At 32.9% G+C, this 14,889-nt stretch overlaps 1 protein-coding gene across 4 annotated transcripts; it reads left to right on the top strand.

Moving 5' to 3' along the window:
* Positions 1–1,916: 1,916 nt before the first annotated feature.
* Positions 1,917–7,947, top strand: LOC105764013 (ABC transporter B family member 4). 4 transcript variants are annotated; one of them, XM_012582450.2, is made up of 14 exons: positions 1,917–2,117; positions 2,199–2,216; positions 2,738–3,084; positions 3,169–3,223; positions 3,301–3,476; positions 3,562–3,783; positions 3,850–4,088; positions 4,176–4,701; positions 4,792–5,065; positions 5,389–6,263; positions 6,350–6,616; positions 6,709–6,972; positions 7,044–7,337; positions 7,413–7,947. In XM_012582450.2, exons 3-14 carry the CDS (start codon positions 2,803–2,805, stop codon positions 7,767–7,769), a joined length of 3,831 nt encoding a protein of 1,276 aa, XP_012437904.1. In that variant the 5' UTR covers positions 1,917–2,117; positions 2,199–2,216; positions 2,738–2,802; the 3' UTR covers positions 7,770–7,947. The 4 variants fall into 4 exon arrangements, with proteins under 4 accessions (XP_012437904.1, XP_012437901.1, XP_012437902.1 ...); XM_012582447.2 differs by lacking the exon at positions 2,199–2,216; XM_012582448.2 differs by having other exon boundaries at positions 2,107–2,216.
* The last annotated feature ends 6,942 nt before the right edge of the window (positions 7,948–14,889 follow it).

Genomic DNA, 14,889 nt, shown 5'->3' with positions numbered 1-14,889 from the left:
TTATTATTTCTCTTAATTAATGTATTATTTGATAGGTATAGTATATTTTCAATTAACTCTTTTGCCTATTAAATAATATCTAAAGGTTATAAATAGGAATAGGCATTAGAAATTTTTCTTCTTTCGAGTTTTTCAATTTTTCTGGTGTACTTTTATTTTATTTTCTGTATCTGTTTAGATGAAGTTTTTGGCATACCTATATCACATGCATTCATGACATGTTTCTTCAGATAATAATAACAATAATTTTATTTGATATTTTTGTTTGTTTCACTTACAACCATATAAAAGTATTTGATTTTGGAACACTACAATTTTTTAAGCTTTAATTTTTGTCGACATCTGTTTAGTACAAATTCCAACCGTATTATCCTCATTCTCTATTCTTGATATTGTATAAAAAATTTAATACATTCTTTTCTAACTATAAACTTTTTCTCACATTTTCTTGTAATTTAATATATTGATTGACACATTTTGTATCACATTTTAAAATATTTTTTTCCTTTTACAAGTAGTGCCATTAAATTTTGTGCCCAAAAATTTTTAAACTAATTAAAATGCAAGTATTTTACTTTTAAAAAAATAAATGCAAGTACTTTAAGGAAATAATTTTTTTAAAATATGCAAGTCAATAACTTAAATTCCTTCAATTCATATCTAAATTAATATAAATTTAAAATAATTTGAATCTTAAATGACTAAAACTTAAAATGATTTAAGCAAGTAATATGAAATAATAAAAACTAGAAAATATATGAACTCATTAAAATTCACTTAAAAATTCAACCTCAAATTCTAATGAACTAACCTTGAAATTCACCAAAACCTTAATTCAAATCGAAATTACTTAAAACATTTAAAATCAAAATAACTTAGGGTGCGTTAGGAAAATCATTTAAAAGAATTGTTAAGGCTATTTGGAAAGTCCACCTAATAATTAGATTAAAAATAATTACTTCTAATCACACATAACATGTTTGTGTTACATTATAAATAGTAAATTTACGAATTGAGTGTAATTGAAGCATCCAATTACAGTATTAAATTAGTAATCTTGATAACTATAATTTTTTAAAATATTCATTTTTAAGATATATTACACTTTATGGAATGAACATGTTTATGGAAAGGCATTTAATAATTGAATTTGGGTGTCATTATTGGTAATCACATATGTGTGACAAGTTTGGGTAATCATTATAGTTAGTATGTCTCGATTAATTGAGTTTAATTGGAGAACTCCAATTACACACTCCAATTCTTAAGAAAGTGAGTTATTAACATTGACGACTTCCAATTTGTTTTAAACAAAATTTATTAAAGGAAAGAAAATATAAAACCTAATGTAAGAAATTAAGATATAATTATATTATTCTAATTAAATACATAAATTTTCTTATAATATTAATATTATTACTCTAATAGTTATATTCTCTTGCAAATATTATGTGCGTTAAGCGAAGTCGAAATTTTTTTAGGGGTTGAAATTAAATTGTAATTTTACAATAGTAAAATGTAATTTCATCATTTTAATAGCCTATATCTTTATAATTTTTAAATGGTTAAATCAAAATTTTATCATTTTTAGGGTCAAAACGTAATTTTACCTTTAATAATTCAAATTTTTAAAATTTTAAAAACTTAAATGGAAATTTTTATATTTACGAGCAGTCCTAACTATGTCATAAGTATGTGATATCTAAAATATATAAAGAAAAGTTAAAATTCTTATAATTACAAGACGTGATTATTACGCTTGTAGTTAGATGTTCTTTCTATTATTTTTAGTTCAAACACTCGTTTAACTCAAATTGAGTCTATTCAAATAGTTAGGTCTAATGGCATATATGTATACTTTAAATCCTCTTCAATATCATATTAATAAAATTTATTTAGATATTTCTTAGACAATAACTGTGAATAATTAGGTATATTTTAAAATAAAATATTTGATGATTTGTCTTGAGAGTCTTCATGTGTCCGACGTTGTTCTTTCTTTAAATGATTAATATTATTTGTTTGGTGATTTAATTGGTACTAAGTGTGATTATCGTTTGCATGATTGTTATTTCCAGTGGCAGCAAGTCATAAACTTTCAAAGGAAAAGAACCAATGTAAGTATACATGTCTCTAAACAGCTCAAAACACAGAGAGAAAAGCCAAAGACTGAGTTTTTTTTTTTTTTTTCATTTCAGCTGCCCTTTGAACTTTGGGTATGTAAATGTTTCTCAATGACTACTTTTTCATCATTTTTAGTGATTTTGGGGATTTGGGTTGTGCATAAATGATGGTTCTATCAATGGTATGTTCTTCATTCAGTGTTCAAATGATGATGAAGCTTTCAGCTTTTGATGCCAAAAACAGGGGTTTGGTATTGTTTTTTTAATATGAATCATGACTGCCCTATGTGGGTTTTTCTTTCTTTTTTTTTTTTTTTTGGGCTCATGGAATAAATTTAACCAAGGTGCTAAATTTATACGTCCTCAAGAAAGTTATAATTTTTTATTTAATGTGAATTGATTTTTTTACTTCAAGGAGGCTTTTTTATTTCTTTCCTGGGATTAAAACAATGATCTTAATGCTGTGTCTGCCTGGTTTTCTTTGTAAAAATTTTTATTCTTGTTTTTTAATCTAAATCTGTGGAATCCAAAAACTGAGGTTTTTGTTTTAGTTGCTTATAGGATAAGAAATCCTTTGAATCCTCAAATGTTGTACCTTAAATTCATTGCTGCAGCTGCAGTATAAATTCTGAAGTTGTTGAGCATCAACCAAATTAATATAGCTTGAGAAGTCATAACAATGGCTACTGAGAATGGCTTTAATGGTGATACCAACTTGCACAAGGCCTGCACATCAAAAAGCCAGGAAACCAGCAAAGGAGATGAGAAAACCAACACTGTTCCGTTTCACAAATTGTTTGTGTTCGCAGATTCAACCGATATCTTGTTAATGATCGTTGGTACAGTCGGTGCGGTCGGGAACGGTTTATGTATGCCCCTTATGACAATCTTATTCGGAGATCTTGTTAACGCTTTTGGACAAAACCAGAGTAATAACCAAGTGGTTCATGTGGTCTCAAAGGTATAGTTATGTCTTATAACTTGTATTTGTTTGTCAGTTCTTGAAATGAAGGCATCATTAACACGATTCTTGCAAAAATCATAGGTTTCTTTGAAATTTGTCTACCTCGCGGTTGGGGCCGGGGTGGCGGCGTTTCTCCGTAAGTAAATCTCTTGTTTTGAGTTCTTTATGTCTCATTTTAACCAGAGATTAAGGAAGCTTGGACTTGCTTTTCAGAGGTGAGTTGCTGGATGGTCACAGGTGAGAGACAAGCTGCTCGAATAAGGGGCTTGTACTTGAAAACCATATTGAGACAAGATATTGCTTTCTTTGATGTTGAAACAAACACGGGAGAGGTCGTTGGACGTATGTCTGGTGACACAGTCCTCATACAAGATGCCATGGGAGAAAAGGTATATATATCGAATCAATGAACAAGTCCTATGGAAATCATCATATAGAACCAATCATCAAAATGTTTACGTATTTGTTTTGCAGGTTGGGAAGGTTTTACAATTGCTGTCCACATTCTTTGGAGGTTTCATTATAGCATTTGTCAAGGGATGGCTTCTAACTCTTGTCATGTTGTCATCTATCCCTCTCCTTGTAATATCTGGTGCAACGATGGCTGTCATTATATCTAAGATGGCAACTCGTGGACAAACTGCTTATGCTCAAGCTGCCACCGTTGTTGAACAGACAATTGGTTCAATTAGAACCGTATGTTCTACATAAAACACAGTTGTTGTTTTTTAATATATGACTAATTGTTTCATCTTATTCCAGGTTGCATCATTTACTGGTGAGAAGCAAGCCATAAGCAATTACAACAAACTTCTTGCTACGGCTTATAAATCAGGTGTTCATGAGGGAACTGCTGCTGGACTCGGTCTCGGTGTAGTCTTGTTGATCATATTCTGCAGTTATTCTTTGGCTGTATGGTTTGGTGGGAAGATGATTTTGGAGAAAGGGTACACTGGTGGTGAAGTAGTTAATGTGATTATCGCTGTATTGACCGGTTCAATGTAAGTGAAAACTTTAAATTTCGACTTAATTATGATGCATGCTTCATAGTTCATAGGCTGAACCCTTAATGGTTATGGATGTTTAAGGTCCCTGGGGCAGGCATCGCCATGCATGAGTGCATTTGCTGCTGGTCAAGCTGCGGCATTTAAGATGTTCAAGACCATCAATAGGAAGCCTGAGATCGACCCATACGATATGAGTGGGAAAGTGTTGGAGGACATTCACGGGGATGTGGAATTGAGGGATGTTTATTTCAGTTATCCAGCCAGGCCAGAAGAGCAAATTTTCAGTGGATTCTCTCTTTCTATTCCATGTGGTACAACAGCTGCTTTAGTTGGAGAAAGTGGAAGTGGGAAATCAACTGTAATTAGTCTTATAGAAAGGTTTTATGATCCACTAGCCGGTGAAGTGCTTATCGATGGCATTAACCTCAAAGATTTCCAACTTAGATGGATCAGGGGTAAGATTGGCCTTGTTAGCCAAGAACCTGTGTTGTTTACATCAAGCATTAAGGATAATATTGCATATGGAAAAGAAGATGCAACCATAGAAGAGATACAAGCCGCGGCTGAACTTGCAAATGCTGCTAAGTTCATCGATAAACTACCTCAGGTTCTAATCCCTTTTCTGAAGAACATGATTATTTCTTGTTCGTATCATACATTTTATAAAAGATATGTCGACTTTGAACTTCATATGTAGGGGCTAGATACCATGGTTGGAGAGCATGGGACTCAGCTTTCTGGTGGACAGAAGCAGAGAGTTGCAATAGCAAGAGCAATTCTAAAGGACCCTCGGATTTTGCTTTTAGACGAAGCTACAAGTGCATTAGATGCAGAATCTGAAAGAGTGGTACAAGAGGCATTGGACCGCATAATGGGCAATAGGACTACGGTCATCGTTGCTCATCGTTTGAGTACCGTGAGAAATGCAAATACAATTGCCGTAATTCATCGAGGAAAGATGGTTGAAAAAGGTAGGTTAAAAGAATGTCTTACTTGAATTGTTTTAACTTGCTCATAACGGAAGCTATGTTGCATAGAACAGCTAGGAAACGATGCAAAAACAAAAACAAACTTAGAAGCAATCTGAGAATTCTTGATTATATCAACCTGATTCATAAGCACATGAGTATGCTTTACAGCAAAATCTAACTACTTCATAACAGAAGAACTAACCTCTAACTGATTTCAACAGACTAACTGACATTAACTAACACTAGTTGAACTGATTGAGTTGGCTCAATATGTTGAGAGATGCATTTGCTTAAGCACTAATAACATTTTGTGAATCGATCAGGGTCACATTCAGAACTACTCAAAGATCCCGAGGGAGCGTACTCTCAGCTTATTCGGTTACAAGAAGTAAATAAAGAGTCAGAACAAGTAGCAGATGTATCAGAAGTTACCCCAGAATCATTTAGACAGTCAAGCCTGAGAAGATCAATGAAGCGATCAATCAGTAGGGGATCATCTATCGGAGATAGCAGCCACCATTCTTTCTCTGTAGCCTTCGGTTTGCCTACTGGAATGAATGTCAATGATTCTTCAACAGTAGATACCGAAGACCCTTCCAAACAGCCATTAAAGCAGCCTCTAGAGGTTCCTATCCGTCGGCTAGCTTACCTCAACAAGCCAGAGATTCCTGTTCTCCTACTTGGAACTATAGCCGCTGTTGCCAATGGTGTCATACTGCCAATTTATGGTCTGCTGCTTTCCCATGTGATTGAAACATTCTTTAAACCACCTGATGAGTTGAAAAAGGATACGAGATTCTGGGCACTGATATTTATGGCCCTTGGCCTGGCATCATTATTGGCATCTCCAGCACGAACATACTTTTTCTCCATTGCTGGATGTAAACTAATCCAAAAAATCAGATTAATGTGTTTTTCGAAGGTGGTTCACATGGAAGTTGGTTGGTTTGATGAACCAGATAATTCCAGTGGTTCAATCGGTGCAAGGCTCTCGGTTGATGCAGCCTCAATACGTGGCCTAGTTGGAGATGCACTAGCTCAGATGGTATCAAACCTTGCATCTGCCATTGCTGGTTTGGTCATTGCTTTTGTTGCAAGTTGGCAATTGGCTCTTATAATGCTAGGACTAGTCCCTTTGATAGGATTCACTGGATATTTTCAAGCAAATTTCATGAAGGGATTTAGTGCAGATGCAAAGGTATGCTCAAAACTATCGACCTCAATATCTAATGCATTATGTTATATGCATATAATTCATTTGGATGTAAATATAAATGGTTACAGATGATGTATGAAGACGCAAGCCAAGTTGCTAATGATGCTGTCGGGAGTATAAGAACAGTAGCTTCATTTTGTGCAGAGGAAAAAATGATGCAACTCTATAGCAAGAAATGCGAGGGTCCATTGCAAACAGGGATTAAGCAAGGGTTGATTAGTGGATCAGGATTCGGACTGTCATTCTTTTTGATGTTTTCTGTTTATGCTACCAATTTCTATGCCGGAGCTCAGCTTGTCAAGCACGGTCACGTAAAATTCTCAGATGTTTTTCAAGTGAGTCTAAAATCCAGTTCTATTGGAACCATTTTGAGACCTATTCACTATGTATATAACTATGAGAATGAGACTGATATCTAGTTTTGCAGGTTTTCTTTGGTTTGACAATGGCAACTATTGGAATTACTCAATCAAGCTCCTTTGCTCCTGATTCCAGCAAAGCCAAGTCAGCTGCTGCTTCCATATTTGCAATTATCGACCGCGAGTCTAAGATAGACCTGAGCGATGAGTCCGGGACAACACTAGAAAACGTGAAGGCAGAAATCGAGCTTCATCATGTTAGTTTCAAGTACCCATTAAGGCCAGACATTCAAATTTTCCAAGACTTGAGTTTGTCTATCCATGCTGGCAAGGTAACAAAACAATCCATTTGCCATTTCATAGAGACTAAATCATACATACGTTATTGTCAACTTTTTTTCAGACTGTTGCTTTGGTTGGAGAAAGTGGGAGTGGGAAATCCACAGTGATTTCATTATTGCAGAGATTTTACGATCCAGATTCGGGACATATCACTCTTGATGGAGTTGAAATCCGAACCCTCCAATTAAAATGGTTGAGGCAACAAATGGGGCTTGTTAGCCAAGAACCTGTTTTGTTTAACGAAACAATCCGTGCCAACATTGCATACGGAAAGGGAGGAAATGCAACCGAGGCAGAAATCTTAGCTGCATCAGAGTTGGCCAATGCTCACAAGTTCATAAGTTCATTACAACAGGTGAGAACTCGATAACAAAATCCGGGTTTAACTCAGTGCGTTCATACAATCACTTTATAATCAATTATCATATAGGGTTACGACACGGTAGTAGGAGAGCGAGGTGTTCAATTATCAGGAGGACAAAAGCAAAGGGTAGCCATTGCACGAGCCATAGTTAAAAGTCCGAAGATACTTCTCCTAGACGAGGCAACGAGTGCGTTGGATGCCGAATCAGAGAGGGTGGTTCAGGATGCATTAGATAGAATCATGGTGAACCGCACAACAGTGGTGGTTGCTCATCGGCTGTCGACAATAAAAAATGCAGATGTGATTGCAGTGGTTAAAAATGGTGTCATTGTAGAGAAAGGAAAACATGACACCTTGATAAATATCAAAGATGGTTTGTATGCATCTTTGGTTGCACTTCACATGAGTGCTTCCGCTTCATAAAACTATTTTCTTTTTTGGTAACCATAAGGATCATTTTCTTATTCTTTTCTCTGCTAGCAAATCTGATCTTATACGCATTGTATTTTATAATAAACTTATGGTTAAATTACCCAATAGGTCCTTGTACTATAGGTTGAAATGTCTATTAGAAAATTGAGGAATTTAACTTTGAAGCAAACTGTTAAATTTACTTGATTGATAATTTGGTCTTACTATTGCATATAATATGGGAATAAAATATCATGAAGTCAATGAATGTAAGATGCATTATTGTTCACCGTTTAATCCTTCTAATATTTTTATAAATTTCAAGGGTTTCCTTAGCATGTGTGTTTAGGTCAAATTATATATATAGGACACAGATTAGGCATCTGCTCACTAGCAATTTTTTAAGCCTTGGGATCGTTGGAGTATGAGGTCTATTCAACATTATTGGACTTGGTTCTACGAAAAGATTCCTTCTCTTTCCTTAGAGCTTCCATCTGATCTTCTAAGGGTGCACTTTGTTATTAGAAAGGCACCATTTTATACCCTACTGTGGCGAGAACATGTGACAGAACATGAGACGGCTTGGTAAAGACCTTCCGTTGGATGCAACTCACGAGCAACCTTCTGCTTAATGCCTTTTGTGGTAAGTCCCCATTCAGAACCATTCATGATCAACCCTTCACAAATCCCATTTGAACCATCTAGAGACCATCCGTTATGAACTCTCCGTGGGAATCACTGATGGACTACTAAGTTATAACAACTTCATACAATCTCAGCAAGGAGAATATTAGAGTAGGATCGTATATAGCGACAACTGACCTATAATGACCTTGCTACTTGGCCGACCACACAAATAGGCCTACTTTCCGTATTGTCGGCTACGTGGCACTACCAAACGAGTGGCACCCTCCTATATATACCTCAAAGCAAGAGAAACGAAGTATCTCCCCCTCTTCTTCAAGAAAACTCGAGTGTACCCCCTCAGCCTTCTCCTTACTCATCATCCTCTTCTTTCTCCTCCTCAACCTTTTACTTCAGCTCTCCACTTATCACAGATGAATCAGTTTTCTTATCTTCACCACCTTTTCCTCCTTACTTCCTCCTTTATTGAGACTCTTTATTAACACACCACTCAGACTATTCCCCATGATGCTCCCATTGTGGTTGATTCTTATTATGACATTTCCTATTGTTGTTGGTATTGTAACTTTAAATACTATAGAAAGTTTGGTATAGGTTTCATAGAGGAGCAACTGGTTTAATCGGTTGATTTGGTCAATTGTTTTTTTAAAATGGATGTAATAGATTTTAACATAAAAATTAAATTCAACCAACTTTAGTTAAGAAAACTGGCCATATATACCAAATCAATTTTAATTTGATTGGTTTTTCAATTAATCAACTTTGATTTTGATATTATTGGATTGAGTGTACATGATTATATATTATAAACAAGGGTAAATCCTTAATTAGGCCAACCTCTATTTGATTCGGTCAAAATAGTTGACTTATTGATGAAGGAAAGTAATAGATTTATTAAATATTGAAACTACATCTTAACTTGTAAATTCGAATATTCGATATCAATTAATAATAATGATAAAGGAGGATTATTCTTTATTTCAAATATTTATCAATTTTTTAAATAAAGAAAATATCAAGCGATGCGCAATGCTTTAAGACAAAAAATCAATTCAAATAAAATATATATATATATATTTTCTTATCATGTACATAGGGTGAAGTTGGAAAATTTTTAGGGTCGAAATTAAATTATAATTTTTACGATAGTAAAATGTAATTTCACAATTTTAATAGTCTATATCTTTATAATTTTAAAAGATTAAATCAAATTTTTATCATTTTAAAGGAATCAACGTGTAATTTTACATTTATTAATTTAAAATTTTAGAAATCTTAAACAAGAAAATTTTCCATCTAGAGGAATCGAGCCCCTACCAGCCCCTCGTCTATATCACTTCAAATTCATTTTTTTCTTGAAATTCATAAACTTTATTAGTTAATAATGTACAAAGTAAATAAATATATTAAATCTAAGTTGAGATTTAGACTTTGAATAATTTTTACTAAGTATAGATTAATACCTCCGTTGTTTAGTTATATTAATTATAATATTATGGTCAAAAATCAAAGATAGTGTCTCAACTTTTATTTAGTGTAAATCCTTTAGACGTCATTTGCTAAATATTTAACTCCAAAAACTGAGATATATATAAATTGGTTAAAGTATCAGGAGGTCCTTATATTATATGAATTGGATTAATTTAGTCCTCTATTATTAAATAGACCAATTTCATCATTGTACTATTAAAAGAGTCAAATAAGTTCAAATTATAATAGAGTTAACATTTATTGTATAAAAATATCTTGAAATTAATTTATTTTCAATTGTAGTTCAATTTCAAATAAAACTTTTATTTATAAAACCATAAAAATTTTAAAAATATTAACTTTGTTAAACCGTAAATGTTAACTCTATTCCAATTTGGCCTTATTTAATTCTTTTTAATAGTACAAAGACTAATTTGATCCATTTAATAGTGCATGGACTAAATTGATCAAGTTCTTATAATAGAGAGACCTCTCAAGTATATTCACCTATATAAATCATATACTTCACTCAGCCAACTCGAATTCAAACTAACACAAAGCCAAAATAACTTGAATTTGAAATAACTCAAATCCAAAATAATTCAAACAAGTAATTTGAAATGTTTTAAACTTGAAGTAATCATAACTTTGAAATGATATGAGCTCATTAAATCACTTGAACATGAAAAATAATTTAAATAAAAAAATTACTCAAACCCAAAATTGATCTAAATGAAGTAGGTAGACAAGGGGGTAGGCCCCCGCTCCCCTAAAATGAGAAATTTACTTTTGGTATTTTACAATTTATAAAATTCTAAATTAGTATTATAGGTAAAATTGCACTTTTACTTCAAAAAATGATAAAATTTTGATTTAGTCCTTTAAAAAATTATAAATATATAAACTATTAAAATTGAGAAATTACATTTTAACTCTCATAAAAATTAAAAAATAATTTCGGCCCAAGAAAAATTTTCTAGCTTCACCCCTGTAGGCAGGAGCTTCGACCCCCTTAATTAAATAGTTTAATATCATTTTCTTAGCTTTTCTAATTTTTTTATATCTACTTTATAGTTCATGAAAACTAATCATTTCTAGTTCTATAGTTGTCTCTCTCGATAATGTCATCTCCAAGATTCAAATTAGAAGTATCTTCCTAAGAATGCACTGCACTCAACTGTTATTGATTTTCTAAAATTATTGATTCAATTTAATAATTTTTACCTTTTAATTCAACGAAAAGAAAATAGTTAATCCTAATTTCTACAAATTAAGAATTTAATTTAATCCATTTTAACATCATTTTAACCAAAACAAAAGATCTGATCCCCTCATACTCTAATTCTTCTTTAATATTATATTAATCAAATCTACTTAGAGAGCTTTTTGAAAAATGTTAACATTGAACAATTAGGTATATATTTTAATGTAAGAGGTTGGATGACTAGGCATTTTGATGATCTTATCTTCCACCCACGTGGCTTTTTTATTTATTAATATTATAAATTTTAGGGATACACCAATATTTAGTCATTAAATTTGATTTTTTTTCTTAACTTAATTCTTCAGCTTTTTTGTGTTCACGTAAGTTTTAGAACCATTTTTTCTTGAACTTTATTTTCGGGTCTGTTTGATTGCCAGTAAAATATTTTCCGTAAAATGATTTCTGGAAAATGTTTTACTTTTCTGTAAAATGATTTCTTGGAAAATATTTTCTAGTGTTTGATTGAATCATGTAAAATATTTTCATTGCTTGGCAGATTTTTAAAAATATTTTTCGGAAAAGTTATTTTTACATATATTAATATATATTAATAAATTTTTATATTTTAAATTATTTTTACATATATTGCAATGATTTATTTATAATAATATTCAATTATTAAGCTACAATATTAATCGTTATAAATTGAAAAAAACTAATATCAAATAAATTATTTGTAATTGTGTTAAAAAAATAAGTATTGAATAATTAAAAAACAAGTTACTGGAAAATCGATAAACAGAAGCAGCTTTCTACCGGAAATGAAGGAATGAATGAAGGAGGCGATGGAGAGGAGAGCACGGAAAATGTCTTACAGAAATTGAAAGGGTAAGACATTTTCCCTAAAATGTAACTCATTTTCTCTTATTTTGGAGTTCATTTTTCAAATGGAAAATGTTTTCCGCCAATCAAACGCTGGAAAAGTTGGAAACGATTTTCCGGAAAATCAATTCCGTCAATCAAACAGACCCTTCATTAATGTTATTGTTACATAATCTCTTGAAAATTTTATATAAAATCTAAAAACTATAAAAAAAAAACTTATAAATTCTTTTAATTTTCTTTTTAGAATTCATATGATCACATGACATCATCTCAGTGTCACAAGAAAATCCTTGTTTAAATCCAACCTAAGTCAAAGTTTTACTCTCAGGAGTTTTCCCTCTAAGACTTTTTTTTTCTTTCTTGTAAGCGTTGTTCCCTTTTCTAAGGTGTCCTTAACTCTATTCTCAACGTAGGTCTCTTTCTTTTTCTTTTTCTTTTTTTTTAATCTAATTGAATACTTAGGTTTTGCGACCAAATGGTTGGAAGTAGTGTTGTGCGCAACTTTCTTACTCTATTCTTTTCTGTTTCAAGTCTATGGAGATTTGATTGGATGAGGGGGATGATCAAAGCCTTGCAGTGACACAAAGGAGTTCTCAATTTTTTTTACGGAATTTCGTCAAAGGGAAAATGTTTTTGCGATCTCCTTTAGATCTGAAACGAAAATGCAAAGGGTAATTTATGAGAGCCATTGGTCCAATTATGAGTAATCTAATTCAGTTGCAGAGGTGGGAAAAGGATTTAGTTATTTCTAAAATTGATTTCTCTTGAATCCATTTTTGGATCCAGATTCATAATCTTCCTATGAAGATGTTGAATCGAAAAAATGCGAGAAACATAAGAGAACATCTAGGACGAGTGATTAAGGTTGATGGTCCATAAGGTTATGGTGGACTTGGGAGGAGCTTTCTTTGCATGCGTGTTGAACTGGAGGTGAATAAGCCCTTGATGGATGCTTTCTGGGCACCTCGGAGGAATAGAGATCAAGTATGGGCATCCATCAATGACTGTGTGTCGCATGCGCAGAAATACAAATAATTTTATAAAATAATTTAAAAGTGAGTTTTTAACTGTAAGCGTACAGTGTCAATTGTAAAATTTGTAGTGCCAATAGGACACTCGAGTATCCTTAGGTTCGAACCCAAAGGATTGTCAATTGGGTAAATGTATTTACCAAGTTAATTACAAGTTAAGCAATTACTAATCTAATCGAGTCAAAAATTATTAATGCAAGTTCAAATAAAAAATTGTTTATAAACTAAATTTAAATTATCAATTAAACTAACTAATCTAATTTTATTCCATATTTTAGAAAATGTAAATGATAAATCAATGGTCAATTGATTCGTTAATCGTTAACTAAGCTAATAAATCTATACTAATTATATTGATAGTCACTCTTAACTAAGAATCTGTCACACCTAATTTCCTTTAAACCCATAAAGTCGGATAGTTAGGGATTAAATTAAAAGAGACCACTAGCCGACGATCCTTACCAAAAAATTTGAAGCTGGTTTGGATAGTTGAGCTTCAAATCTGGTTCAGATAGATTAGAACCAGCGTGGTCCCTTAGTGGGGGACGAAATAGTTGGCAATGGATTGTTCTTAAAGGGTTGAAGACTGTGAGAGAGGGGGCTATATATAGTTGGGGAAATGGTTTCCCAAGAGGGAATTCTTCTCATTTTTCTTTTTCACTTTATTCTCCTCTTCATTTTCTTCTTTGGTTGCTTCGAAGAAGAGATAGTTAGGGGAAGCTCTACATGGAGTGATGATAATGAGTTTTTGATAGAAAGAATAGAGAGACCAGCGAACTGGTAAAGTTCTTAGTCCTTCTATACACGTAAGATTTAGAAAGTAAAGTCAAGGATTTTCAAGAAACTTTCTAGGGTTCTGTATGTTTCTAAGAATTAAGTTTAAACTAAATATTCTGAGCTTAGCTCATGACTTTGGTTATATGCTTAGCTTTCAGGAGAGAGTAGGAGCTCTATAATTCGGGAAAGCTAAGCTGGGGAAGGAAGGTGAAGAAACTTTAGGTGAGTTTCTATACTCCATTTTTTGAATGACGAATTATCTCTACTGATTTTTGTATTATATACTAGTATCTGCCATTTTAGTTCATCTTGCATGATCCTATAAGGTCTTATTTCTAAAATGCGTGCATTTTATATAGAATACTAAAAGGGAAATTATCAAGGGAAATAGATGAAGATAGGATAGAGAACAAGGGATGATTCTGTTAGATACCGTCATACGGTGTTGCTGGGTGCACTCGTGATGTGCGAAGCTCCAAGCCTTGCGAAGGGGACACTGAAGTATTTGAGCATCAAGTCTAGGTGGTGAAATGTAGGAATGGATTAAATGCAATAGGAAAGATAAATAAAAAGATCATGGCTAGGTCATGGGTTTAATCGGAGGCTATATACCAAAAATGAGTAAAACCATAACTAAAAGATGTTATAGCATCATGATAGAAATAAGTAAGACCACAACTGAAAGATGTTATGGCATCATTCTAAAGCACACCGGAATGGTTGAATAGGACTAAGATCATGGCTGAAAGACACTTTGGCATCCTTTAATAGTTTACGGGACAGTAAACACGAGGTTATGTTGTGTAAGACCATGATTAAAAGACGTTACGGTATCATAGATAGTCTGACAGAAAGTTAAACACGAGATAGTCTGACGAGACATTAAATATGGGATAGTCAACCGAGATAGTAAACACAGGGATTATAATGTGTAATGCCATAGCTTGGTTATGGAAAACAATGGAGTCCGCCAGGACATTAAACATGGAACCTAGCAAGTAAGATCATAGCTCAGCTATGGCAGCTTGTGAGGTCTGTCGAGATAATAAACACGGGTGGTCAGTCAAGATGACAATAGTGGGAACTTCTGTAAACAGGAAAGAAGAGTTAGGGGAAAAAT

The sequence above is a fragment of the Gossypium raimondii genome, chromosome 12 (genome assembly GCF_025698545.1).
Source record: "Gossypium raimondii isolate GPD5lz chromosome 12, ASM2569854v1, whole genome shotgun sequence".
NCBI lineage: Eukaryota > Viridiplantae > Streptophyta > Magnoliopsida > Malvales > Malvaceae > Gossypium > Gossypium raimondii.
Note: the sequence above shows the minus strand (reverse complement) of the source record. Positions and strands in the feature narration are given on the sequence as shown.